At 46.3% G+C, this 28000-nt stretch overlaps 1 protein-coding gene and 1 long non-coding RNA gene across 3 annotated transcripts; one reads left to right on the forward strand and one right to left on the reverse strand.

The window, feature by feature from the left end:
* Nucleotides 1-28000, reverse strand: LOC113625968 (netrin receptor UNC5C-like). The gene is made up of 6 exons (XM_027116945.1): nt 27566-28000; nt 23431-23664; nt 9967-10116; nt 7838-8002; nt 1988-2166; nt 1-1223 (listed from the first exon to the last, which is right to left on the reverse strand). Exons 1-6 carry the CDS (start codon nt 27725-27727, stop codon nt 1058-1060), a joined length of 1056 nt encoding a protein of 351 aa, XP_026972746.1. The 5' UTR covers nt 27728-28000; the 3' UTR covers nt 1-1057.
* On the forward strand, nt 1119-7056 carry LOC113625969 (uncharacterized). 2 transcript variants are annotated; one of them, XR_003434974.1, is made up of 4 exons: nt 1119-1841; nt 3036-4658; nt 6192-6328; nt 6406-7056. It is a non-coding gene; the product is annotated as an uncharacterized LOC113625969 (long non-coding RNA). The 2 variants fall into 2 exon arrangements; XR_003434973.1 differs by lacking the exon at nt 1119-1841 and having other exon boundaries at nt 2164-4658.

The raw sequence follows: 28000 nt of genomic DNA on the forward strand, positions 1-28000 counted from the left end.
ACCAGACAGACTGACAAGGCCAGTGAGCATTTACCTCCTTTCCAGGCAGAATGATGGGAGAAAGATAAAAGGTCAGGGAAGCAATGCCTGTTTAATTAAACTGGTGACCACGCCCACCTTGTTATGAGAAGGTGCCCGGGTCAGGTCAATACCTAAATACTAACAGTACTGCTAACAAAAACAAGTTAAAAGAAAATCCTTTTACTAGAATACTTGTAAATACTCATCAATAATAATGATGATGATAATAATAATACCTTTCTTTTAAAAAAAAAAACCACTTCAAGTTGCATATTACAAACACACATGTTGTGGAAAAAATGCTTGTTTGTGTGGCTGAACGTGAATCCCTGTCTTCCCTGCCACGCTATAACTTTATTCCCCAAGGGCGTGAGGTGGGTACCCTCAAGGAATAAGGAAGTCTTAGCTCTCTCTCCTTTATACTTAGGTTCTCCACTTCCCCGATACAAACAGTAACACTGGTTCTACAAGTTCTAGAAACAGAACACTGATGGGAGGATTATCTCTGAGACACTTGATGCACATGATTTGTAGGAAAAGTCTGTGATTTCTCTGTAAATTACTAATCTGAAAGAGACACAGCAAACCGTCCACAGCTTCAACTTCAAATGATTTAAACAAAAATAGAACGAGCCATGGACAGTGTCTGCATCCCTGTCCAATTTGATGTAAACAACGTTTGTAGAAACTGGGTTTGTTAAGAAAGTTTATCCATAGATCTGGATAGCAATAAAAAGCGTTTCCTAGGAAACTGTAAGATCCTGTACCACACAGCATACAGCCCAACTAAGAGGAAAATGAGGTTGATTTCTAAATTCAAGATACACATTTGTACAATTGTTCTTAACTCCTGTGACGATGTCCGAGTAGAGTGGGCATGTATATTGGTAGTTGTGTCTGTTTTCCTTCTCTCTCCCGCTGCAATCTTGCCTGTGGAGCTCACTGGTCTAGACCGAGTTTCCTCCTCAGCTCTGAGCCCCTGGACGTCCACAGACTCCCTGTGACTCTCCTGCTTCGCTCTCAGCCCCAGCCTGGGTCAATACTGCCCTTCTGCTGCTAACGACACTACTGTTTCGTGTCTTCCCATCTCCTCCAAGACAGCTGCCAGCACGCTCAGGTTTCCATCGGGGAAGTTCTGTGCCTCCCAGAGATCCAGGATGACGCCAGTTGGACTTGATTTGGTGGCAAAGTAATTCAAGTACCTGTAATTGGTAATGGGAAAAGGTGCTGAATGGTGTGAGGTACGGACCTCTTTTCCTTTCAGTTTTTACTAAACCTTTTCGTTACTGCATTTCTGTAAGTATAACGGGACCCACTTGGGAAACTGTGGCTTGCAGTGAGCCGTTCTGAACAGCTAGCCCATACTGAATTAGGTCAGCCCCAGACAGGAGACGTGATGCCTTAACTTTAACCTCAACTCTGAGTAAGATAATTTAAGAGCCAAGATGTCTGTGGGTCACATCCTAAACAGGAAACCAAGAGACTTATGTTTTCTTTCCAGCCCAGGCTCTGATCATCTTTGACAGGTTATGCCACACCTTTTGCTTGGTCGTGACTGCAACGTTCTACAAAGAAGAGGCTCCGGAGGTCTCTTCATAACTTCCTGGCGGCGCTGTGTTTAGCATGTTCATTACCCATTCCAGCATTAGGTCCTGCTCAGCAGGAGGCGAGGAACAAATTAGCGAATGGATATATCATTTAGGGGGATTTAGCCTGTCAGCTTTGCGAAGTGGATCACAAAACCTGATATTTACAAATGTCAGGTAAGCCCAGGATGTCTCTCAACAACGTGTTTGCAAGACCATGGTGCAAGATACAAGGTAGGAGCTTAATACATGTTCTCATAATGAAAAGTAAGTAAATGTACAGATGGAGAAAAAGAATGAACGTTGCCCTAGGTCAGCTGTATCAGTCCTGGAGCCCAATGGTCTAACAGGAACTAGTTCTGAAGCCTGGCCATACCCACCTGTCCAGGTTTAGCTTATGGGCCAGCATCCTCCAGTCATGACCCCTCGTCTGTGGGGCATCCAGGCTGCTACAGAGCTTCTGCCGGATAGGGGGAGGGATGCTGAAAGCACTGGGTCCCGTCATGGTGGTGACGGTGCTCGCTGGATCCAGCAGAGGCAAATCGATGCCAGTAGGTTCCTGTAGTTCAGGCACGGGAACAACACAGCATTATTTCTGAAGACAAAAGCAATCCTTATTGAGCCAATCAACATAATGCCTTGCTTTGAATGGTAAGAAGAGAATGAATGTTATTATATTCTCCTTAGTGAGAATGGCTTCTTTCTGGCTGACGGCTGTGATTCTCTGTAACCTGGCTGAGAGGAAGAGGTACATTCTGAGCTGATTTTTGCATAGCCTTGGATGTACGGGTCTTCTGTAAGGACTGGGCTAGCTGGAAAGCTCGGGTGTAATTCAATTACAGCTTTTCTAATGGGATTCTCCAGGATGAGCGAGGGAATATCAATACTGCTAAAGGTTTAGGTTTTGTGGGGGGGAGAAATGTTCAAAAGGGCGGCTCTGAGAATGAACTGATCTAGATCTGAGATTCTAGAGGCTGTCTGACCCTGAGGGGAAGCCCTGGGCAAACGCTTGAGTAAATTCTCCCTCTAACCTCTGCAGAAGATGGCTCGGGGCCTGCTTTTGTTGAATGAAATGGAACACAGCTCTCCTCTAAATGACATCGAATTAAGACTAATTATTTAAAAGAAAATGGCGAACACAGTACCTGGCTTTAGGGCAAGCTGCTAACAGAATCCTCCAATTGCTGTGCACCCTTGTTTTTAAATCTAATTTTAGTAGAGAAAACCACAGATTGGCTCTTGAGATAGTTTCAGCTCATAAAACAGCAGGATTGCAAAACCTGAAATTCATCTGCAGGAGAAACTCTAATCATTTTCTGATCACTTCTGCTGGTTGGAAAAGCAAAAGCAAATGTTGCCTGGGGACGATTAAAGCAATAAAAGAAAATCCACTTAATCTACTTTAAATGTCATCTCTCTCTTTTTCAGAGCAGGTAACTCCGTGGTGAACATAATTAGTTGCTGGAGGATAAAACAGCCACACGCGGGTCCAGCCATCAGGAAGTCTCGGGGTCTGATGGAGGGCTCCGCTCAGACGTCAGTGCCCCCGCCCTCCAGAGCCTCCCAGACCCTGCTGTTCCTACACCTGGGGGCCACGGTCTGTGTTCCAGGATCAGCAGCCCAGGCCCACTGCGAGGCTTGTGCGATCACACGGCACAGGGTCCGTCCGGGGGCTCTGGAGGGCACGTTAGAGCAAAACAAACTTTTTTTGCCATAGACCATCAAGTGGTGTTGGCTGTGATCACAACATCTGGCCTCAGAACCCAAAGCTTGGCAAACTGAGCCTCGGAGGATTCCAGTGGCTCCTTTATGTTAACAACTCCAGCACACAGCAGGACTGAAAAGACTGGTATGAGATACGTTGGAGTCCCTGAATCCCAAAGAGCTTTCCCTGCACTGGGCACAGAGCTCTTTCCGAGGGACCACGAGGACAGAGGGCTCCTGACCTCAAGGGCATAGGGCTTAAACAAAGGGCTTAAACCAGAAGAGAGGACTGAAGGCACATGTCCGTGCTTTTCAACAGATTTACGTTGGGAACGTCTGCACCCAAGTGGCCAGCGCTTCTCTCAGGTATAAAATTGGGAGCGGGGGCGGGCAGAGGCGTGGAGAAATCACCCCTCATTCCACAGCTTAGCGCTACGGCCCGCTTGCAAGTCCTGCTTGCTTCTCGTCTGGACCGTAACAATGGGGCCTGGAAGGAAACCCAGCCTGCCCATCCCTGGCCTGTGGTGGAGGCTGAGTCTGCACGGGGAGTGGGGGGGGGGGGGGGGGTTCTGCTTGGTGTAGCGCTGCCTCGTGGCCTCACCAGCTCCCTGCTGCTTCCCTGTGGTCTACCCCTTATGCCAGACTCATCTTCCTAAAGCCCAGCGCTGACGTTTCTCCTCCCTTCTCTTGGTAAGTGTTAAATGGCTCTCCTGCCACATGGATTCCAAACTCCTCATCAGGCCATGAGGTTATCTGCAGGGCCTGCCTGGCGGGCCGGCCTGAAGCCTGGGATGCCTGTAACCTGCAGAGCCAGGCCTGCCGTGGACGAGGGGCCCCTGTGTTCCCTCCACCTGGCAGCCTGGCTCCTGTCTTTCTCAGGTTGCACTGGCATGACTGGCCCATTCACTGTTCCTAGCACCTTTCTTAAGGATGTACCTTCGAGAGTTCTTCTGCCCTTTCCCTTAACCTCTGTCAGGCAAACACCTCAAAACGTGGGCTGAAAAGCATGTTCCCTGAGCAAAGCCGCCCAGAGCCCTCCGCCTGGAGCCCTCCTACAGCACTTCCCACAGCCCCTGTCCTCCTCCTACATCTGCTCTATGCACGCTGGTTGTACTTACGGACGAATTCCTCTGATTTCCCAAAGTTCTTGGAGATGAGAGTATTTTTGTCATCCTCAGAACTTCTTTGACCCTCAGGGCACTGCCCTGAACGTGGAAGCTACTCAATTCATATTTGCTGAAGAGAGGAAGGTATGTTTTCTGGTAGAGCAAGAGGATGAAGCCAGTTCCTAACAGAAGCCCACCTCGCAGAATAGTGCTGCCACATTCCAACTAAACGTGGCTAAAGGTAAGGCTCGCCTCACTGTTCAGTCCTGAAGGTAAGGCAGGCACGACTCTCAGGAAGGTCTGCTCACACATACACGTTGTCCCCCTTCTCTTGGTGAATAAAGAACTGTCAGCACTTTACGTGGGCCTTCAAACCCTGAGTCTCCAGCCTTGGCTACTGTGCCTGTTTATTTCCTTGTGCATGAAACAAGCCCTTGTCTCTCTTATCAGATGGCTGACAGCAGCCTTGGAGGTAAAAGAAAAACACATATATACATTTACATTCAAATTTCATCTAGTAATTTCTGTTGCTGTTAGTTCTTCTTTTACTTCCAGGTATGCTCTCACAGAACACTTACTATAATAATTGTTTATGACATTGGTACCACCTGTCTTTGATGTTATGCTTCCCTTGGTTAAACATGATTTTTCACCATTAACCAAACAGCTGCTGTGGCACACGTTTTCAACACTCCATGGGAGAGACGACTTTCCTTTCCTGTATTCTGACTCTTCCTGAAGTCACTTAGAAAAACTAGATTTTCCCAAGGGTCCTTTTTGAACAGGTTATAGAAAACAGAGGAGGTGAATAGATAGGATGGCTATAGCAGAGTGAGGCTTTGTACATCTTTAATATTGTTCTTTGTGTGCACGAAAGTGCTGTGTGTCAGTAGTTAACAGGGTTATAACGTCTTTGTCTATACTGTAGCTAGAACTAAAAGTCCTAACGAGACTGAAGCTTCTCTCTCTCCTCTACTTTTTTTCCCTCTTGCTGGTGATGGGCAGCTTCTCCTTTATTACCTCCCCTGTCCCTCTAAGGAAAAACCTTTTATCATCATTTATCCTCATACTTTTAACTCTTCTAGGCATTTTCATTCTTAAACGTCATCTCTGTGAGACTAAAGGCTTTATCTCTAGGTAAGGAATCTCTGGCCAAGGCCCCTAGAGAGGAACAATCGTCCAGCTCTTGACATCACCCCGGTCTGTGTCAAGCACAGCCTGGTCTCCCTGGGGGGGCAGCAGGCCCTGTGCCTGACTGTAGAGGCCAAGGGCCGAGGAGCTTTAGAAAGGAGCGCTGGTGACGCCTTGAGCAGTGGGTGGCAGGGGGAGGGCAGCAGCGCATTCCTGGCAAGTCAGCTCATTTTCAGGAGATGGGACGTTGGAACTGCAACCCCGGGCCACCTGCCAGCCTGCCACGTGACCCTAGGGAGGAGCCCTGTCCAGAAGACAGGCACCACCAGTGGAGCCTTTTCTCTGGTTGGTTGTGGCTTGTAGCCACAGGGAACCCCTCCTCGAGCTTTTGATGAGACTCCAGGTCTCGGGGCTCTCCAGAGCCAATTGTTCACCAGCACACAGCCTGGCTCCCGACATCAGTACCAGCCCAACTCTCCCCGCTCTGCGGGCCACATGCACCGCATTCAAATGCTAACAGCAGCGGTGGGACTCGGTGACCCAGAAGGAAAAGCAGCAGAGTGGCCCCTAATCCCCAGAGTCATCTGACGCGGGTCATTTCTGCCTCCCCCCCCCTCCTGCTAAGGGTGCTTGTCTGTCACAGGCCTCTGAGGAGACGAAAGGGTCGGCCTCCCTGTGCTGACTGCCACCAGGTTGCAAAAGAAATCATCTTTCCCCTGTGTTGGCACAGGAAAGAAAGTCCTTAAACTGATCACACTATGACGCGACACTATCTCTTCGGTGAGGGGTTGGCTGGCCTGGCGGGGGCGGGGGGGGGGGGTCAGCCCTGACCAGCGCGCTTTCATTCGCGGCCACAGCTCGTCTGCCTTTTCATCACATCGCTCATGCTGAACGGAAAGCAAGCATCAAAGGAGCAGACCTCCTCGCCGCCCCCTCCAAAATTCCGCAGCCTTTGTTGTGGCTGGAGCTGGGTGGGTATTGAGCTTTGCAGACCTGCTGGGCCTGGAAAGTGAAAACACCCTCCCGAGCCAGCAGGGGTGGTGCTGCGGGCCCGGTAGATGGGCCCCGCGCACAGAAAGGCCCGGCGGTTGCCATGGCGCCCTGACACCAAGATCATGCCTTATGAATGTCACCGGGGCCTGTGACTAAAGTTGTTTATGAGGCAAAAGTCTCATGAAACGGAGGGAGGAAACGATGACCGCCGCTCGCCAGGCTGTGGGAAAGGAGGAGGTGGCGGCGTCAAGGCTGACGTGCTCCCCCCCTCGGTTTGCTAAGGAAGACTGTCTTTAAATACGACATGTGGAGTGAGACACGCCGAACAGGGTGACGTTTCATTCGTCACTGTGCATGAGACAGCGAGGAAGAAGGAGTCTTTTAAATCGTATACCGTCCGGCGGTACTTCTAAAATACGACAATTCTGTGCTGGGGCTCAAAAAGCAACGCCAAGCTCAGCTCCACAGGCCCCAGACGGTGCTGCCCCCTTCCTCTCACCCTGTCCTTTTCCTTTCGTCCCTCCAGCCTGAAGCGTTTCCATGGTTCTAACTCCAAGCCCTGGGGTCCCAGGTAACCAATAAGGTCACGAGCACCCCCTCTTTCCACCCAGAGAAGTCTGAAATAGCAGTGATGATTTTATATGTCTCTATCTCAGAGATGACAGAGTCCCACCTGAAGGAAGTGAGGGTCACGGCGAGGAAAGGCAGCGTGATGGGCGCCAGTGGGGAAATGCGTCGATTTTACTTCTATTTCTGGACTGTCTCTCCTACCTCGGGGAGAAGGGCATCTCTTCTGTTTGGAGGATAATGTATAAGAGAGCAACGAGACCAAGAGACTTCTCCTTTCGACATGGAGATAAAAGGAAAGGAGGCAAGAGGAGGGGGCAGGGAGTGCACGGTCAGGCAAAGCAGGTGAGTTCCGAGGAAAGAACCGGAACAGGAGGAGAGGCGGAGGATACAAGGAACAGGGGACAGCAGGGATGCTTTGGGAAAGTTACTCTATGTGTGCGATACTTAAATTGAACCTTATACTCGAAGTTCAGATCTGTGTAAAAAGTTAGGACAAGATCCTTAAGTTCATGTCACAAAACGTGAAAGTCCTGCTTTTTGCAAGGGATCCTCTATTACACTTTCATATAATTTTAGCTCCCTGTGTTCATTAAAAATACCATTCTGTGAACCAGCAGGCCCTCCAGAGAGCTTCTCAGGGCTTCCCACACTGAGATACTTTATACCCCACTGGCCCTCCCGGAGGTCGGTCCCTCCTCTGGTCTGAGACCAATGAGCGCCTCTTACCTCGGACACGGTGCAGTTTAGCTGGAAGATCTGCCCTTCTCCCTCTACCTGCCGCACACAGAGTTTGCAGACCAGCTCCACTGTGTTCAGGCTAAATCTTTCCAGAGTGAACGTGCAGTGGAGGTTTCTCTGAGACCCACTCCAGATGTGGTAGAAAGGAATTTCCTGAAGCATATAAAAGGGTGAGCCACAAATGAGGGACTAACGCTCAAGGAAGCTATCAGACAGCGCGCTGCAGAGTACTCATCTCAGTACCGCACATGTTAATTACCTTATTTAATCCTCACGATGGGTCCATGCACAAACACATCCCAACCTCCTTTTCAGGTGAAGAAACCTGAGGCCCAGAGATGTTAAAGAACTCACCCAAAGTGCCACAGCTAGAAAGTGGCAGAGTTGAGGTCTGAACCCAGGGAATCAGCCCCAGAATCCTTATACCTAACCAGCCTGCCGCTTCTCTGTCACTTACAAAAAACCCCCCAAAAAACAAAGAAAACATCGTAAATGATCTTTTCTTTAAGGTTTAGACAATTGCCCAAATAAAACCTACACACTCCAGTCATTGCCCATTAAAAGGAACCCCTGCCATGGTACCCTGGAGAAAAGCAAAGTCTAAAGGATGACGCACTGACCCAGTTCCCTTTCATGCCTACGCCCTCCCTCTGCACAGGATGGGGAAAGTCAAAACTCACTACAGGTTGGAAACCGGAGGCTTGATTAGCTGCCAGAGTAAAGTTCTTGGCCTAAAAGGCACCAAGCCTCTAACAGACACAATTGTCTATGAGTCTAGATCACCTCACAGAGCCCAAGAATCTTTTTTTCAATAAAGGAAGAAGAAGGATTGATACAAAATGGTAGACCATGTTGGTTAAGAACATAGGCTCTGGAGCCAAATCCAGTACAAATAGGATGCCTTCCCCTTGCTTACTTGGTGATTTGGGGCAAGTTACTTAACCTTTCCTCAGTTTCTTCATCTGTGAAAGACTGTACCTAAGCAACAGAGTACCTGAATGGAGGGGGTTAAATGAGATTAATCAAAGTACACGAGAGTCTGGCAGATGGTGAGAACTCAGCCAGGCTTAGCTTAAACTCACATCAGGTTATCATTATTATAAAAACAACTTTCCATTATGGTTGCACAAAAAGAATTGTTCATAAAAGGGGAAGATCTGTGGACTTTTATGGCAGTTGCAAAATCAGAGAAAGAAGAAAGCAAGGGAGGAGGTTTAATGAGAAAGTTACAGCCGATCTTTCAATCAAGTGCTGAGCGTGTACCCCCATCACAGCTCGAGACTAAGCACACCAGTGGGTTTGTTTCCCACAATTTCTGTGTAAGTACCAGACATCTGAGAGTAAGAATACAGCTGAAACTCTTCCCTTCATCCCTTCTAGTATGTTCACGACTTACTACATCAGGAAATCACAACCAGTGCAGCTACAGTGCAGGGTGTGGGACTGGATTTGCACGTGTGTAGACAAGGATTCACTGCTGATCCTAAGGGTGTCGACGACTCCTAGGATGGGTCTGAGGCTCGGGATCCCATCACACAGTCTCCTGAGAGCGTGGGCTGCCTGATGGAGGATGAAGTGAACACCTCGGGGGAGTCTTGTTTTTCCCACACACAGCTACATACAGTGGGACTTGGGACCAGTATTTTTATGCTGTTATTTAATAAAATCCTGACCAGGTTTTATTTTCACTTGCTATCCCAGCTTCCAAGCTGAGCTTCCTTCTAAGTTTTCAATGTAAAGGCACTCTCCTAGCCAGGCTGAAGCCTAATTTGTGTCATGTGGGATGACAATGTTCCCTTTCTCCTACGAATGCATCTGAGGCTGGTTTTTACCAACTCAATGTTAACATTACTCTGAGAATGCACAGACATGATGGACTTGGAAATCTTATTTACTAAAACATTGATAGTAAAGTTATCTGAAAGAGAATTCAGAAAAAAGCATTTCCTCCAGGATGTCTAGAGTATTTTTCAAAAACTCCTAAACACCCCCCAACTATTTTGGACAAACGAGTACTGAGACAGGATTACTTTCAAGGAAGGGAGTGTCTTCTGTCTAAATCATTCTAGTCCCCTTGCAGGTGTCTCCAAGCCTTTGGTTCAGCTTGGGAACCTTACCTGATATTTGGCCAGCAATTTGCTCTTCCAGAGGGAATGGGCGACATCATGAATGGACAGGCGCAGGTTGTGGGTACTGCCTTTGAAGTGAAGAGCCTTAGGTTCTTCTAGGAGCTGTCCTCCCATCTGTCTCTCGAGCTGCAAGACTTCCTGCGACGACACATCCCAAACCAAAAGCAAATATGAATGACTGGCATCACTTCCACAGTGTGCTTCCTCACTCTGCCCCCAGCCCCAAAACCTAACTGTGCAGCACGTGACCTCCATCCTGCAGCCCCAAGACCCTCCAGCTGAGGCCCCCGCCAGTCTGCACGTGACTGGCCCCTACTGGCCATGGACTGGGTCAGCAAGCCACACGACACTGTCGCGCGGTACATTCGGTACAGCCTACACTTCCTGACGAACAAGTGGTGTATTTCATCAAATACGGGGCAACGACACTCAGAACCCAAAATGGGGAGAATCCCCCCAAAAAGAAAAAATCGGTAGAAACATAGATAAACAGATACATAAGTAGATTTTCAATGAACTTTTAGGGAAAGGGGCAAACAACTAGAAAACAAACCAGATCTTAGATTGGAAATACCAGCTAACAAATAAAAATCTGGAATGTGTTTTGGGCACTTTTTCTATTTTTTTCAGTTTCTTTACCTACAGAAATAAAATTTGTTATTAAAATGATCCACTGCACAATTCCCAATTATTAAAAAATAAAAATATGCTCATTAAATATTCTAACAGAGGAAAGTACACTGATACAGATTAGGAGGATTTTTCAGCACCAACTATTGATCTCAATAGTCACTCAGATTAAATTTTTTAAAAAACCACGTCATTTTTCAAGAACCATGGCTGATTAAATTTGCTATGTAACTTTACTTATGCTATAAAGATATAACACGAAGATCAATTCTGTATCTACTTCCACTCCTCAAGCTAGCTAATGGGAGTTAATGAAGCATTTCTAGGTACAGCTGCAATTATCCAAACATCAGCAAACCATAAGTTCTCAATGAACCAACATCCCGAGTCTCCTCTGCTGTCTGAACCGTCCTGGTGCAGTTTGTTCCTCTCGTAAAAGTTTCAGTGATAAGAATACGCAGACATCTGTGACCTTTTTTCCCAAATGGGTTCAGGAAAATAACGGATTTTATAACAATATAAAAACAAAACACGATTTTCTTCTTTGGTGAGATTTCAGTCGGAAGCATGGGGTTCAGTAACACAGGTGATCACTCAGGCCATCCCACAGGCGTGTATAGGGAACCTACTCCCGCGGAGATAGATGGTCACAGTGCAGAACTGTGGTCCAGTAAGTGCAGAGCTTACCAACATCACTGATTAGATAGAAACAGCTCATTTCAAACTGCTCCTTTACTGGTTCTTACCACCCTCCATCTTTGAGTCGGGCCACTATTCTGCACGATGCAAGCTGCCGAAAGGTCCTATAAGGTGTAGGGAATATGAGGGTGATGTGGAATGTGGTCTCAGGCAGGGACTCCTCTAGTTAGTGTGTAATGCAAGAGATGAGGCAATAGCACATTGACAGAGATGGGAGTGGTCCAGCTGCTTGAGAGCACTGATGTTGAGAATATTCAACCTTGCTGGCTGATGAGCGGCTGTTACCTGTGACAGGACACAGCACTCAGCCACCCTGACACAGACGCTGTGTCACTGTGCCCCGGCTCTGCTGTGCCCGCAGCTCAGCAGGCTCCAACAGTCCCCATAGGCCTCTAGACGTACTCAGCACAGAGCCGTAGGCGCTCCTCATGAAACACCCTCCCACAACACTTCACACTCCAGTCCTCGAGGAGAATCTGGCCGTGCGGGAATAAAGACGGATAAGAAAAGCGAGGGTTAATTGCAGTTTCTTCTGCTTCAGCAGGAAGACGTAATGAGCTTATGTTGATCATGTTCAGGGTCTAGTTAGCATAATAGAGAAAGCTGATGTTCCCGGTGAACCTGGCACCTGACAAAGTCTAAAGCTAAAATGATGTTTGTTTATAAGCCATTAGAAGAAAAGAAACATAATTAGAAATCTTTGAGATTACAGTCATGCCAATCAATCAGTTCTAGCTTCTCTCCAGTACACCCTAATTACCTCATCAAGACATCCAAAGAGCAATCGATAGTAATTATCTGATTACTATAGATCTTCATTATGTCCAAATTATCTCCCTGGGATGTCTAAAAGAAGACGCATTGTATTCCGGGAGGTAACCGTACCCAACAATGTATAATCCACACCCCATTCCTACAATCAACACAGATCGCCAGGGGAGACGGAGGACACGATCAGTTTTCTTGGCAGGGGTGACCACTGAAAAAAACCTAAACTGCCTATTGGCCATGACCTTGAGGTCAACAAATCTAACACAGTACCACATTGTGAGTGCAAAGTCTGCGTAGGAGGCAGCCCAAGAATAAGGCTCAGTGCTTGGCTTCTTCAGCATTGACCCCGTAAGTCATGGTAAAGAGTTCTCCCAGTGAGGAAAGAGACTGGGCTGGCTCAAGCCTTTTTTTGAGAGAAGGGACCAAGTAAAGTGCCATTTTAAAGAACATGGTGCTGGAGAACACACACACTCTCTCCATGTTCTTAATTTCTCCATCTCTCCGCTAACCAGGAGCGACACAAAGCTGCTGCAAACAGCTGGGAGGAACCTGACTTCTCTGTCCCGTTCAGATGGACAGGAACCCTGGTGAGAGATGAACTGCTCAGAATGCATCCATGCTTGGAGCAAGGTCTCTAAACATATTTGACTGAACATGCCATCAATCAAAAAGAAACCAAGCCTGCATTTTGTTTCTGTTTCTTTATAAGTTATATACCTACATTAACACATCCATATGTTAATGTCATAAAATATACCTAAGGTTAAAAGTATGTGCTAAGATGAACAGACACAGAAGTGCTAAGATGAACAGACACATAAGTCTTTAATAGTGTCTATTTTTACCCCCCAAATCTCATAGGCCTGGGGGTTGTGAAGTCCATTTTGGAGACTGCTGGCTGGGGCAGCTGTCCCTCCACTAGTACTTTGGGAGAAATCAGCCAGGAGTAAATGGTTCAGTAAGAAGAATCCTTACCACACTTAAATTTAACCTTTTTTTTCTGAAAAGTAGCAACTGGTATCATCGCACCCAGGATGTTCAACTTCAAGGGAACACAACAAAATAAAGGAGAATACAATAACCAAAGCACAAATTAAAAACACTGAAGTGTGAATTAAAGATATTACGATCAAAAACTAAAACAACTCCTTGGAAACTAAAGTCACCTAGAGCCACACGAGAGGGAGATGACCTGCCACATACAGCAAATCCCACGTATAAATTTTATGTCAGAAAACAGAAGAGGCAAGCCCACTTGATAGGCTACTCGGGGTTTTGTTCCATACTGTTATGGTTTAAGTATCATAATTTCAGATATTTTATAGCTGATCCCACTTAAAATTAATGTAACATTTTAAAAAGCTTGATTCTCTGAATTCCTTCTGCATGACATCATTTTGGTTATTACACATGATACAGAGAACATACAAATAACAGATGTGTGAATCAACAAAATACAGCTTTAGAGTCACATGCTTTCCTCTCCTTAATCTTCCTGGGAGCATTCATTCAACACACCCGCCAGGAACCACGTCGGGTTCTGGGACGCACACACAAGTCAGCCTCCGTCCCAGCCTCAAACCACACTCACAAACCTCAGCTGTGGGGAGACCGACATACAAACACGTAACCCCAACGTAGTGTGCCCAGCTCTAAGACAGCTGCTTTGGGGTCCCAAAGTTGGGATATTTCACACACCTTATGAGAGGAAAGGAACAAGATATATTTAAGGTCAAAAGAGTTAGGAAGACTTAAGAAAAATATCGTGACCTTGGAAAGAAATGCCGTTAACAGGAATTAGGATCGTCTAGGCTCTTTGTTCTCAGAAATATAGATGTCGCCTTCCTCTGCAAAGGCTGTCCTCCCTGCTGGAAGCACCCCTGCCTCGGTGCCTTGTTCGGGCTCTGCTTCTATAGAAGGGGTCCCTTTCTGCCTGCCTTTGTCAGTTCTATCTCCACGCCTCCAGCGTAACCTTGAAAGACTCTTGCAGGGGTCAGTTATCAACAGAAACGTCTCTAGCCCATCCTTCCATGGGAACACACACGTGAACCCCATGCCGCAGGGAGCTGGCCTGTGCGTCAGAGCCGGAGCCCGCCGGGATCTGGGCAACCCAGTGGGGCAGCCGCTTCCCAGTGTGGTGGCTGCTCGGAGAACGCAGGCTCCCCGGTGGCCCTGAGCACGGGCTGTATGGATTCAAGGAGCCTGTGAGGGACTGTTCGAAAGGCAGGGACGAGGGACTCCACAGGAGAAACAAGGCGCATTCACAATAACCAATTAAGCCAAGACATTATCCATGCCAAGCCATTAGCCCTGGCCGCTTAAGAGCCACAAAAAACGCAAGCTGTTTTAAAGGACTGCGCGTACAAAGGGAGCACCTCTGGCCTCTACCCAGCGCCACCCCCCAACCCCAGGCGCCGCGCCCTCATTACGGCGCGCGCGGGAGGAGCCCTGCGACTCCTACCCTCCGGCCCCCTAAGCCCACGGCTCTTCACGCCGCGTTACTGCCGGGCCAGACCACGCCTGACTCCGCTGCCGCCCGCCCGTGTTCTTCCTCCTCCGGGCCCTTCCCAGCCCGGGCAGGTGTCAGCCTCACAGCTAGCGCACACGAGTGCCCCCGGTGGCGGGGCTGCCTACGCTGAGATGCCTGAAGCTCATGTTCGGGAACGTGACCAGTCTCCGTCTGTGTGCAAAGCACTGACTGTGTCCCAGGACCTGCGTGAGGCGCCGGGCCCTGGCTTTGCCTCTGCACTCCGTGCTCACCCTCGTCCGCCGTCCCCCTCGCCCTGCGCTCGGACCCCCCTGGCCCTGCTCGAGGACGCGCCTCCTCTCTCGCACCGCTGCTCCCAACTGTGCCTTCTTCTTTGAAGGCACTTTTTTTTTTTTTTTTGCGGTACGCGGGCCTCTCACTGTTGTGGCCTCTCCCGCCGCGGAGCACAGGCTCCGGACGCGCAGGCTCAGCGGCCATGGCTCACGGGCCCAGCTGCTCCGCGGCATGTGGGATCCTCCCGGACCGGGGCACGAACCCGTGTCCCCCGCATCGGCAGGCGGACTCTCAACCAGGGAAGCCCGAAGGCACTTTTTTTTAACACCTGGTTTCTCAGGAATACAATCCAATTTGTGGGTTCTCCAGCCTTTAGCTTCTCCCTCTCTTGTCTCTCTCATTTTCCCTCCAACGACTCTTACCGGCTACAGAAAGGAAGACACAAATAATGAAACTTAAATCCCGTATGACACATTCAAATCGCTTCTGGAAGAGAAGGGTGGGGGCGGTGAAGCCAGGGCTTTGCTTCGTTTTCTCTCACTCCTTTCTCGGTGCTGTCTGGATGGGACCTGTCCTCGCATTCTTTCCTCTGGACAGAAGCCCAGAGCCCTGGATCGGCTGCTCACCGCTGCCAGGGAGCCTGGGGGCAGCGCCTGGAGCCTGGGCTGGTAGACGCAGCTCTCGTGGGGACGCGCTAAGATTTCCACAGGGCAAGATCACCAAGGGCAGCGAATGGAGCAGCAGCCAGCCTTGCACGCCAGGGGTGTTCGCTTTGGTTTGGCCGTGCGGCTCCAGGGGGAGGAACCCTCACTCCACGCTCACGCAGGGCGGGCCCTGGACCAAGCACGGAAGGCCAAGTCGTGCGCTTGGAGACTCGCGCCCACCTCCACCAAGCTTCTGCCATACGGACTCAGGGCTCTCCAGGCACAAAGAACACACCACCGGCAGACGCTCAACATGCCACACAGGTCAGACCTCAAAAGACCAACCCTCAAGGACTGTGCTGCCAGTTTTAAAAATAAAAATCACATCTCCTCCCATCAGATTTTATGGAAACTCCTTTGCTCCTGTTCACTCTTTAAACCTGTGTTGGAACCTGCCCCTGTCATCTGGGGATGAGGAATGTCTCTCTTTGCCAGAGACTATCTTATCTCTGCTGTCGCTATCACAGCAGTGGGCCGTCCTCTTCCAAAGCAGAGGCCAAAGAGGCAGGGCCACCGTCTCTCCTGCCCCGTGCCAGCTCCCAGCGACACCAAGCTCAGCTCCCTGGGGCTGCACGGCCAGCTGTGGCAACATCTGACCGTCAGCCGGCCTCTCCCACCTGCTTGGGTCATCGTCACAGGCGCCCAGCCTCGCCACACTTTCTCTTCCCGGGCTCATGCTGGGGTGCTCCGCTCTCCCCCTGAGTTTGCCTGCCGTACTTCGTCCCTAATAATAACAAAGTTGGACTCGGGTGACCATGTGCAAACATTTGCTGTCAAGCCACCTTATTTCTAGGGCTCTGCCTGCTGTTCCCACAGCTGCTGTCACCACGGACGCTTGGTCTGAGCTGCCACTCCCAGCTGCCCAGTCAGGTCAGTTTGTGACACCTTTGAAGCAAAATGCCGAAGGGCAGCACCCAGGGAAGTCGCCGTGTGGCTTGTCCACCTCTGGGCTTACTTCTAAGGAAAAGAGGGTCTCACACATCTGAGTATTAGGAATGAGACTTTTTAGATTGTTCTAGAACTTCTGGAGTCACTCTTGTATTCCTTTTCACCCTTGAACATTTATTTTTTAACTTCTATATTAGTGTCCTGTTTCTGCAGTAAATTACCATAAGCTTAAGTGACTTAAATAACACACATTTGTTTCCTGACAGTTCTGTGGGCCAAAAGTCTGACGCAGGTCCCACTGGGCTAAAGTCAAGTGGTAGTAAGGCTGCCTTCCTTTCTGGAGGCTCTAGGGAAGAATCCGCTTTTTTGTCTTTTCCACCTTCCAGAGCCGCCGACATTCCTTGGCTTGTGGTCCCCTTCCTCCCTCTTCAGAGCCAGCAATGGCACATCTCTGATCCTTCTTTCATGGTCATATTTCCCTCTGACCATAGCTGGGAAAGGTTCCCCATTTTTAAGCACGAAGTAATGAGATCAGACCCATTCTGACCATCCAGGATAATCTCTCCATCTCAAGGTCTATACTCTCATGTTTGTAGTCTCCTTTGCCATGTGAGGTAACATTTGTGTGCAGGTATCTTTGGGGACTCATTACTTCATCTACCAAAACTTCTATTTCCTCTTCTCTCTTTCCCCCCCTCTCTCTCAAAACATAAATTCAGCACTGCAGATCATTTCGAAAATATATGATGGGGCCAGAGCCAAGTCTCATGAGAAGATGATAAAGATGGAGTAAATTTAGAGGCACCAAAAATAACCCTGTCCCTAAAGAGCTGACCAACCAGCCTGCTACCGAACCTGACACTCACCCCACAATTAGATCACAATTAGAGTTAATATCTTCACTGAGCCCTTATCTTCAAATGCCATTATAATCTAAATGCCCACCTAGGCACAATTAACATTATCCAGTGACTGTTTTATGCCAGGAAGTTTAATAACTTTACTCTCTTTCAATCTTTTAAGGGTCCCTGATTCAGACCAAATGAAGTCCCTAAGAGGTCAAGTTCAATGACCAGGGCCACACAGCTGATGAGCAGCAGAAGCAATCAAGTCGGCCAGCTGGACTCAGGCTTTCCTTTGACACCACACTTCCTTCCATACACTGAGCAGGGAAAACACGCTTGTCACCTTTAACACGTTTGTTGTTGCTGCTATCTAATGCATGTGTTACATGTATGAATATATTCATATAATTCCAGAGACCAGGATCCTGAGAATATGAAACATAGGTTATGCTAGTTTTGAGGTGCTTTGAGGGAAGTGAAAGAAAAGATATGGTTAATGGGGCCAATCCAATGGAGGGCCAGCCTTTGTTGGCCCAGAAGAGGCAGGCGTGAGGTGTTCTTGGTTCAGCAGGGTCACAGCTGGCCATGGAGGAGATATCAGAAGGACACGGGTGAAGAAGCACCAGGTTTCAGGATGAGATAGAACTTGTAATGGGCTACCTATGACTATCTACGACTGTGGCCCAAGAAACTGAGTATCATGCAATTCTCAACCAGGATTCCTATTTTCATTTTCAGTGTCTCTCTCATTTTTCTCTCATCTTTTCTCATAATAACGATTTTTCACAGAGTTACTATGTTACAGCCTAGATTAGGGTATGTGAAAAATGAAGTAATCCAAAGACGACTCTCTCCCATGCCAAATGACTACATAAAGAAAGCTAGTACACGTCATTTGGTTTGTATCACATATACATTTGTCAGAAATTCAATTAACAACGTTGAATGTTATGATATGTGAGACTCCTCATATTTTATGCAAATAACTCCTCTTTTAGGTTCAGAGTTTAGTATAAAACCCTTTATTAGGAAAGGAGAATCTTTTAATTGTACCCCTAACATAGTGGGACAGAAATTACTTACATCAATGCTGATGTATATTTCTCCCTGAAGTGTTTTTAAACTTACCCCAAATATAACCTTGCTCTCTATTAATTTCTGGTCTATTTATATTAGGATTTAAGTCTTTGCAAACAGTGAAAGGAAAAAAACAATACTACTTTAATCACCTGAAGAGGAGGTAAGGAGAAAAGCTGTGACCTACCCAACTCAATCCTTTCAATAGATGTGACCTCTTTATTTGAGAATGGAACTGATTCTAAGGTATTCTCACAATTCATAGCACCTTTATCCCTTTACATGAACTCAACTCACTCACTGCTCTCACTGGTCCTTCTAGCACATGCATGGAAAAAAACAAACAAAACAAACAAAAAACACCTGAAAGGTATGTAAAAGAATTCCACTGTCTCCTGGCAGCCTTGACTTTTACTCCAGCAGTCAATGCCAGCATTCTAATTCAGCACTAATGCTTCCACGTTGCTAAATACAGCTTTTAAGTTTCAGATGACCACTTTTGCTTCCAGGTTTAACAAAACTCAGGGAAATTGTTACAAAAGCTACCAAACTCAAAGAGGTGGGTGGGAAGATGAAAGAATGCATCAGGGTTGCTGAGACTGACTGATGTGGTATCTTTTTTTCCCCCCATCCACAAGGACAATATGATAATAAGTGGGAATTAATATTATCAATATGTTCAGATCCAGACACGGGGCCAGTCTTCTTTCTAATAGCTCTCCAGACTGTGTAGTTCTGACCCCCGAGAATGAGTGCTGCACTGAGCTTCCCTCTCTGCCCTCGTCCAACCTTCTGTGAGGGTTTCTGCAATTCAGAAAGAATCCCCAGTCCGCAGTAGTAACTCTAAGAAAACATCAAGTCTGGGAAGGCCCACTTGCAGGCATCACTTGCTAGCTGGAGACACAGGTGGTGGAGGAGTTAGATTAAAGCCCAAACAAGGAAGTCGAGCTCCTTTTCATCAGAGCCCAGACTAGGTGAGAAGAGGCTGAAATAAAAGGTTTGAAAGGTAAAGGACAGCAGCTGAGGGAGTGTCCCTTGAGTGGTGCCATAGGTGCTAGAGCATTGCAACACATGCAGGGGCTGCGGTACCGTCAGGGACTCGGGGAGAGTGGGAGAGGCTCGGAAGAAGGGCTGTGTGAAATCTCACGAGTCAAGGAGAAATACGTAAAAGGGCTGCGGAGCAGCCGGAGCGCCGCCGCTTAGGGCAGAGGTCTTGACAGCACAATGGACTCAACCAGGAACTTGTGATTTTTTTAGAGAAGCTCAACAGGCCGCAAGTAGACATAGAGGGCTTGTTCAGTGGAGGTCATATGTAGCGATGGAAATTAGAAAAGCCTGCAGCAGCTTTAGATGGCAAGAGATTTCTGAGTGGAAGTGAGTTCCCTGTAGATACGGGTAAGAGCAGATGAAGGTTTGTGGACCAGGAGACCAGGGACAGTGGACGGAGGTTTTCCTTCAAAACAAGGAGCAGCTTTCGTGCACCTTGTGGGAGAGAGATGGAAGGTCAGAGGCTTTCACAGGTAGAGACCTTGGCTGGTGGAGATCTTGGTGCAGTTCCTACTGAGGATGCGGTACATCTACCCTAGTGGGTAGATAATGAAGAATGATGTAAAGGTTACTAGAATACACTTGGGCAAAGGAACTGTGAATAAGAGGTGACTTTGAATTTGAGAGGATGAGGGGAATAAAAGGAGGGGCAAGAAAGAAGACGAGGCAGGTACTGCTAGGGTGGAGATTTGAACTAAGGAACTGAAGTGGGTAATGGAACACAGAGTAACAGAATAAAGAAAAAACAACCAAAAGGCCAGCCCAGAAGTAGAGCAACGCCCCAGAAGTGGTCAGGGATATGAGACGTATTGGAACTTTTCCTCTTGGACTTGTGGTGGGTTGGGGTGCGGTCCTCACTGCAGGGACTGTAAGTGATACGTGTTAGTTGGGAGATCCAGCTGCAGTTAATGTGAGCAGGTGAAGGAATGGGTGAGAAAATGATTTGAGGATACAGGAAAGTTTGTCCTAAGTAGGATGAAAGTTCCAAAAAGACCCCTGAAATTGTTTAGTGTAATAGAGCTTAACCTTGGCTGCACAGTAGAATAACCCAGGCAGTGCTCAAACAAACAAAAAACCAAACCCAATACCTACACCGATCGGATCAGAACCTTTGGGTTGGGACCCTCCAACAAGTCTCTTTTTAAAGCTTCCCAACTGACTCCTACGTGCGCTGGATAGAGAATTATTATTTAGGATTTAGGACGAGCATAAGTGAGGAGTGCGGTGGGCCTGAAGGAGGAGGTATTTGGAGAAGAGATGCAAAAGACAGTATTTATGGGTAAGTTAGAGGAGCAGGGCGATGGGAGAGAGGCTGGCGGGAGCATTAGCAGGCGAGGTGCCAAGAGGGCAGAATTTAGGTAATGAAGGGCCTTTCTCAGTTAATCGGCCCCAAAGTTCCCATTCAAGCATGGGCATGAGGCAGTTTTGGCTGGACTGAGCTGTCTCTTCGGTATGTTGGTTTACCTATAACTAGGATTTTGGTACTTCTGCATTATTAAACGATCATGAGGTACAAGAAAGCCTTATCCATTATTCATCTTTCTTTCAGACTAAGTGCTGGATCCCCAGATGCTGAGAATTTATATATGTCTATTTGGAAAGCACTGACCATGAGATAAACTGCTCTTGGGTTGTTTTTACTTCTCAAACCTGTTTGTCCGTCTTTCTCATCTCTTTTCACTAATTAACATAATCAAAATTATTTTATGAAATATTACTTTTTTTGCATGGATTGTACGTCTTTTGAGAAGAAAGGTCGAGAGCGACTGAGTATACTGAGTATAAGAACTATTTGTGTGAATATAAAATGTGTTTCAGATATTTCAAATATGATGTAGATCTTCCACAGATGCTTTTTGTAATGATTTCTCTTTGAATTATTAAGAAGATTTGCCTTAATCAGACCCCATGGCTCGCCTACAAATACAGTTTTTCCTAAGAAGGATTTAAGCCTACGATGATTTCTATCCAGACAGTGCCTTAACAGTATCGCATTGGCAAGGAATACAAAAGACATAACCTTAAGCTTTACACTAGAGCTGTGTGTTCGCATCATTTATTTAACATCAGAAACTCCTACAGGCTCAACCATCAAAAATATACCCAGGGACCGAATATGTCTCATCTCCTCCATGGACACAACCTACAACACTCAGTTTTCATGACCCAGAACTATTCTCTGGATGGAAACTCCAGAAGGAAATACCCTGAATTTCAGAAGAAAAAAAAAATTCTTCTCTTGGCTTCCTAGATGCATCTTTCTCCTACTTCTCCCCTTCCTCCTCTGGGTACTCCTCTTTCTGTAGGTCTTTTGCTGGCTGCCCCCCTCCTCCCTTGCAATGGCAGGGCTCCCCTGGTCCCTGGGCTCTAGGGTGTGGCTCTCCGAGCAGCCCACTTTAGGAGCAGAGTCCAGACTGCAGCCAGCTGCCCGGGGAATGAAGCCTGCTTTCTCCACTCAGCAGCTGTGTGGCCTAGGGCAACTTACTTAACCTTTCTGTGCCCTGCACACCTGTAAAATAGGGATAATGGTGTCCTACAGGTTGTCGTAAAGATTCAATGAGTTAAGAAAAGATACTTAGAATCTTGCCCGGCACATAAGAAATTCTCGGTGATGTTTATTACTTTATTATTATTTTCTCCCTCTACTCTCCCTTGATATTCTCCTCAATCACCATGGAGGACAAATATCAATATTATATAGTTGGTTCCTGAGTCTCTGTCTCAGGAACTGCTCTCTGTTCAAAGAGCCACCCCTATATTTCCAACTGTCCATGGGGTACCTTTGTCCTGATGTCTAATCCATACCTCTAATTCAATATTCCAAAGGCAAAGTCACCATATCCACAGTCCAGAGCTACCTGCCCCTGAGTTTGCTACTGTTACTTACAGGCAGACTTGATCTTCTGCTCCACCCATTCAGGGTTAGTCACCAGGGCCTGCAAGAGTTACTTAATAGGGCTTTCGTACCTATTCCCTTCCTCTAACTCCTCTGTCTTCACTCCAGCTCTACCATGCTTTTCCTGACTCGATTCTATCTTTTCATTGACAGCAGACTAGTATTTCTAACATGTATTTCCAGTCATGTCTATCTTCTAGTTACATCTCTCTAGTGGTTCTCCATTAACTCAAGAAACTGAATCTCCACTCCTCTCTCTGGTTGTCAAGGTCCATTCCCAAAAACCTCCTATCAATCATTCTAGGCTTTCTGGAAATAACATGCCACATAGAATCTGTATTTACTGTTCCCTTTGTGCTTCTTCATGCTGTTCCCTTCACCCAGAAATCCTGTATTTTTTTCCCCATTACTGTTGGTCAAACCCTGCCTTCCTTTAAGGTCAATCTCAAATGTTAGCTCCTTTTCAGATTTTCTCAAAATAATATGATGCCTCCTTCTCCTGAATTCCCACAGAGCTCTGCATTCATCTACAGCATGTGTCACACTCTGACTTGCTTCGTAATCCTTTGCATACTTCTTTTATTCCTCTTTCCAGATCATAACTTCTTCAGAGGCACTTACTATATCCTTTAAAGCTTCAAATGGGAGAAAATGAATGGCAATAATGGCACCGAGAATTAAGCCTATTTATTCTGTAAAGCAGCAGCCTGTTGTCAAATGCTAACCCTCTTCCTCACGGTCCTCATAAAAAGAATGGGAGAGCATATAAGGAAGTTGCACACAAGAGGAACATAGAGTGTGAGCAATTATGCCAGTTCCTTTTACAGGAAGAACACAGCTGAGACAAACAAGGAAGCAGATTATTTACCATCCACAGGTCTCATTGCCAAATTCTCCCACTTCTAAATTTTTCATTAAAAGAAATCAAGGAGGGTAATAAACAAAAGTAGCCCTCGGGAGGAATCAGCGTAATGGACAGCTTCTTTATCAGCATGGCTTCAAGAAATGTCTAATTTGTTTTTGTAAGTGCCATGTTCTGGGGCCAGACACTTGTGTTCATGCACACGGGAGCACTGTACATAACACATGTCGTCTCTAGGTGTGAGGTGGGCGGGTCAGGCTGGAGTCACTTACCTTCAGGGCATCTTGAGTGTCATCCAGACAGTAGACTCGGAGGCTGTACTCCAGAGAGGAGCAGCAGAGCGGCCCGAAGATGGCCAGCGTCAGGCGCTTGGTGGCTGCTTTGGTGGTGGACTGCCCGACCAGGGAGTAGGTGCCAAGGTTCTCAGAGAGGAGGTGGCAGGCCTCTGCGTCCAGCTGGATGTAGCAGGGGGTGGTGAAGTTTTCCTCTCCGACCACCACCACATCCTGTGGGACGAGAAGGAAGGGGCAGCGACTGAGCCTCCTGGCTGCCGTGACGGTGGCCAACAGGGGTGCACAGATCAGCACTTCTCCTCCCAAGTTCTGATTACTCCTTTTCCTGCTCTTTTTTTCTTTCTCTGACTTTATTATACTTCTATCAATATTTCCATTCTTAATCATTCTCTCCCTTACTTCCCTTGCCTTTATGCTGATAACATGCTTTATGTAGAAGATCTTCATTTAGTCTTTTTTGATCTTCTAGGAATCTACATTGCTGGAATCGACCTAAAATTCCAAAAGAAACGTATAAGTTATCCTTTTAACTTCAGCATATTTGAGTTGATTATCTGTTTCTGATCATTTGCTTTAATCTCTAAATTGCTAATTTCATCCAAAAGTACTATCTTATTTCAATGTCATTTTAGCATAGTATTTTCCCCTGAAAATCTAGGGGTTTGAAAAGAATTTTTAAAAAAGAATTAGGGAAATTAAAGAATTATGCAATACCAGTCTACTAAGTTCTTCCAAACTCACCCATCACTTACTTTCCAAAGTAATACACTGCTTTTCCTCATAATCTGGGCTCTTGGACTTTGCGAAAAGCACAGCATGGCAAACTCTATGCATTTGACACGTTATTTTTCTGTTTATTTTTCATGTAAGCCTTTAAGCAGTCTCACGTTTTAGATTGTTAACATTCAGCAAGAAATAAAAATAAGTGAAACTGATGAGTTTTATAAAAATAGTTACTAACTTAACTAGGTTTTGATTTAACCAAATGACTCAGGCCATAGAAGAAATCATCTGAAAGACCAAGCATAGAATCTATAAAACAAGGGTCACAATTCCACATGCCTCCCAGGGCAGAATGGTAACAGGAATGTGTGAAGCAGGTAGGGCAGAAGGTAATAAGGAGTGGTGGAGACTGTGGTGAAGCAGAGCACAAGCCTGTCTACAGAGCTCAGTCTCCGCTTGGCTTCAGCCATTGCGGCCATGCAGGGGTGGGCTCTCAGTACTTTAACTGTAAGCATCTTTGCCGTAGGCATTTTTGCCGCATAACTGATTGGCTGTAAAGCAATTTTGCTGTAAAAGATGAAACAGCAATAAATAAAAGAGGGACATTAACAAAAATAAAAAAACATGAAAAATGAATAACAAAAGTAAAAAGACTTTATTATGAACTACAAAATATTTAAGAACATTTGAAATGTGTGTAGATTCATGGCAGTACTGTGCAAACAAATGATTTTATTTAGTGGGTTGTACCTAAGCCCTTGTCTTCAAAGTCTTTCATTTGTAGGATTATACATATTTTTGCTTGTTCATTCAGCTCCTCATTTGGCACTCCACTTTTCTTTTTCACTAAAATTTCTTCTTCATTAAGAGAGGTATCAGTTTCCACATACTGGGATGCATATTTATAACTGAGCTTTGTATTATGGTGTGAAAGCCCCTACACTGTTGTTTGTTCTTGGTACATATTGTTACATGTCCCTTGACAGATGTTCCAAAGTTCTATGGGACATGTGGGCTCGACTCGGTGCCTTTTTGGCCATTGGCCTCTTTCAGATTCATGTAATATTAAAAATGGTAGTACCGTGTCAGTGGAGAGAAGAAACCAAGCTGTCAACCAGTTGAAACCGAACTGTCCACCAGTTATTTTATCTTTTACAGCAAAATTGCCTTAAGGCCAATTAGTTATATGGCAAAAATGCTTGTGGTAAAGATGTCTATGGCAAAGATGCTGACAGTAAAAGTACCAGGCATGGCAGGAATGCAGGACCAGTGAGGACACAGCCTTTAGTTTTTCAAGAGAGGCTATAAGTTCAGATTATTATATGAAATCTTCCAACTTTTAACTAATTCAAATTTAAAAGAAAATTTCATTTGGGAAAAATAAAACCCATGTGTGGGCATGATTCAGCCTCTGCATTAGGCTACTTAATCTCTGCAGAGACAGCAACCATAATTTCTTTGCTTCATACTGTATCTCAGTGGATCATGGTGAACAAATGGTTATTTGTCAAAGACATGAACAAATGTTTCATCATAAATTGAGTCCCTGGGGCTGGACAAAGCTATGAAAGGAGCCACCTCAGGTAGCTGTTTGTTAGTTAGGCCATGCAACATCACCCAAGCTAAAGTAAGGACTGTGTTTTAATAGCATCCACGAAATCATTTCTTCAGCTAAACCTGTACCCAAAGATAAAGCTTAAACTGAACTGGAAAGGAGAAAAAGGAGCTCAGCACTTCCACGTTTATTCCAGCCCCAAAAGGACACCTGCAGAGAAGCTGCTTTCTCCAGCACGGCAAGGGCAAGGCTCAAGTGTCATTTCCTGATGGCATGTTACAAAAAATCTCCTAGAAGAAATGGTGGAGAATAAAGATGCTCCATGTTCCTGTCACAAATAGAAGAGTGTTTTCATAAGGACTTCCTTCTTCTACTCTTCACATCTTTTTTTTTCTTTTCCTCTTATTATTGTTGTTATTACTCAAATCCAGAAATAGGGTATTAGGGTAATAGGCAGAGAATTGTGCAAATAATTTAGGATCCCTTGAGATAAAGACTTTGGGATGTTTTTGAGATACATCATTTAAACTTAAATGGAATTGAAGTTCGATCTGGTAAAGTCCACTCTTCACGTAATGTATAGCCCTAGACGTCAATCCAGGACCTCTGGCAATGAGTGACCCTTCACCTTCATGTGGTCAAGAGGAGAGCACATCCATATAGAGGGGACACTCCAGGTAATTCCAGGTATGCCCTGCTATGCTTCTACCTCCACTACTACTTTTTCCTAAAATATTAGGGGTTTGAGTCTTCATGCGTATTTTTTTTTCCTAAAAGAAAAATACTGAGGGACTTCCCTGGTGGCGCAGTGGTTAAGAATCCGCCTGCCAATGCAGGGGACATGGGTTCGAGCTCTGGTCCGGGAAGACCCCACGTGCCACGGAGCAACTGAGCCCATGGGCCACAACTACTGAGCCTGAGCTCTAGGGCCCGCGAGCCACAACTACTAAAGCCCATGTTCTGCAACAAGAGAAGCCACAGCAATGAGAAGCTTGCGCACCGCAACCAAGAGTAGCCCCCGCTCTCCGCAACTAGAGAAAGCCCGCACACAGCATCGAAGACCCAATGCAGCCAAAATAAATAAATAAAAATAGAAAAATACTGTAAGTAATCACAAAATATATCCAACATGCATATTGGATAATTCTCTTTATAATGACTACACAAATCATTTTTTTTTAGGTCTTAGGTATAAAATATTCGTGGTAAATATAACACATCCTTTTGCACTTAATTTCAGGTGCTAACTGCAGGGTTCTGATGTAAAGAACACGATCTGTTTAAGGCACTGTCCTTAAGAAGTTCTGATGGCAGCAGTTACAGACAGTCAAGTTGCCAAAGACGTTCTTCATTGTACTGGAGCTTAGGACACACCCTTCCTGTTTTGCCAGGTTAAGTTCAGACCTATATTCCTGGGACCTGTTAGCAAGTAAGCGTCTAACATTTTCTGACCCAGGTGCAATGTTTCTCTACCTGAAAATTAAAATAATAATATATATATATATATAGTTTCCCTTCCCAAGATAGTATGTATATGCAAATGGGACTTATGTAAGACTCTTAAGTACACCTTCCCTATGAGTTAGCTAATGCTTGACCATCTTTTTCTTTGTGCCTATCAGTCAGTAGATAAAACACTCAGGAACCAGTGTCTGTCTGTCTGTCTCCCCCTCTCCCCTCTTTGTCTTCCTCTCTCTGTTCCTCTCTCTTTCATTTTGAGTATAAGCTAAAATTCCACTCATGTGTTGCTTTAAAAATAAAAGCCTTCCCATAATTGCCCTTGCTTATCTGCATGGATTGCTCCTGGGTTCTATCTTTATCTCAACAGAAGCTCACCTCCCACTGTCCCTGCGCTGCCTGGTTCTTGAGCTGTATCTTCCAGTCCTCGGTATTGGGATCTGCGCAGTGATGCATAGTGAGGATGACAGGGCGGGTCAGCAGAGCTCCTGGAGGCCCACAGCTCACCACAGGGGTCAAGAGTGTCTGAGAGTCCTCCATGGGCGGCCTAGGAGGAGAGCAGAGATCTGCGTCATGCAAGTTCCATAGTATTTATATACTACGTACTCACTGAGATTTCAGATCTAAAGTTGCACAAATAGCTGCTTCTTGGAGTTTTTTTTTTTTTTTTTTTTTTTGGTCGGGGGCAGGGAGCAGTGGTGGGGTTGAGGCAGAATTAAATGGGAAGACATGCACTTTATACCAAGACTTTGATCTTGCAAGACTTGAGGTCTTTCTAATAATAGTGAATCTGCCTGCATATCTTTGATCCCT

The sequence above is a fragment of the Aethalodelphis obliquidens genome, unplaced genomic scaffold, assembly GCF_003676395.1.
Source record: "Aethalodelphis obliquidens isolate GAN/ISIS:26980383/991018 unplaced genomic scaffold, ASM367639v1 scaffold17, whole genome shotgun sequence".
Taxonomy (NCBI): Eukaryota; Metazoa; Chordata; class Mammalia; order Artiodactyla; family Delphinidae; genus Aethalodelphis; species Aethalodelphis obliquidens.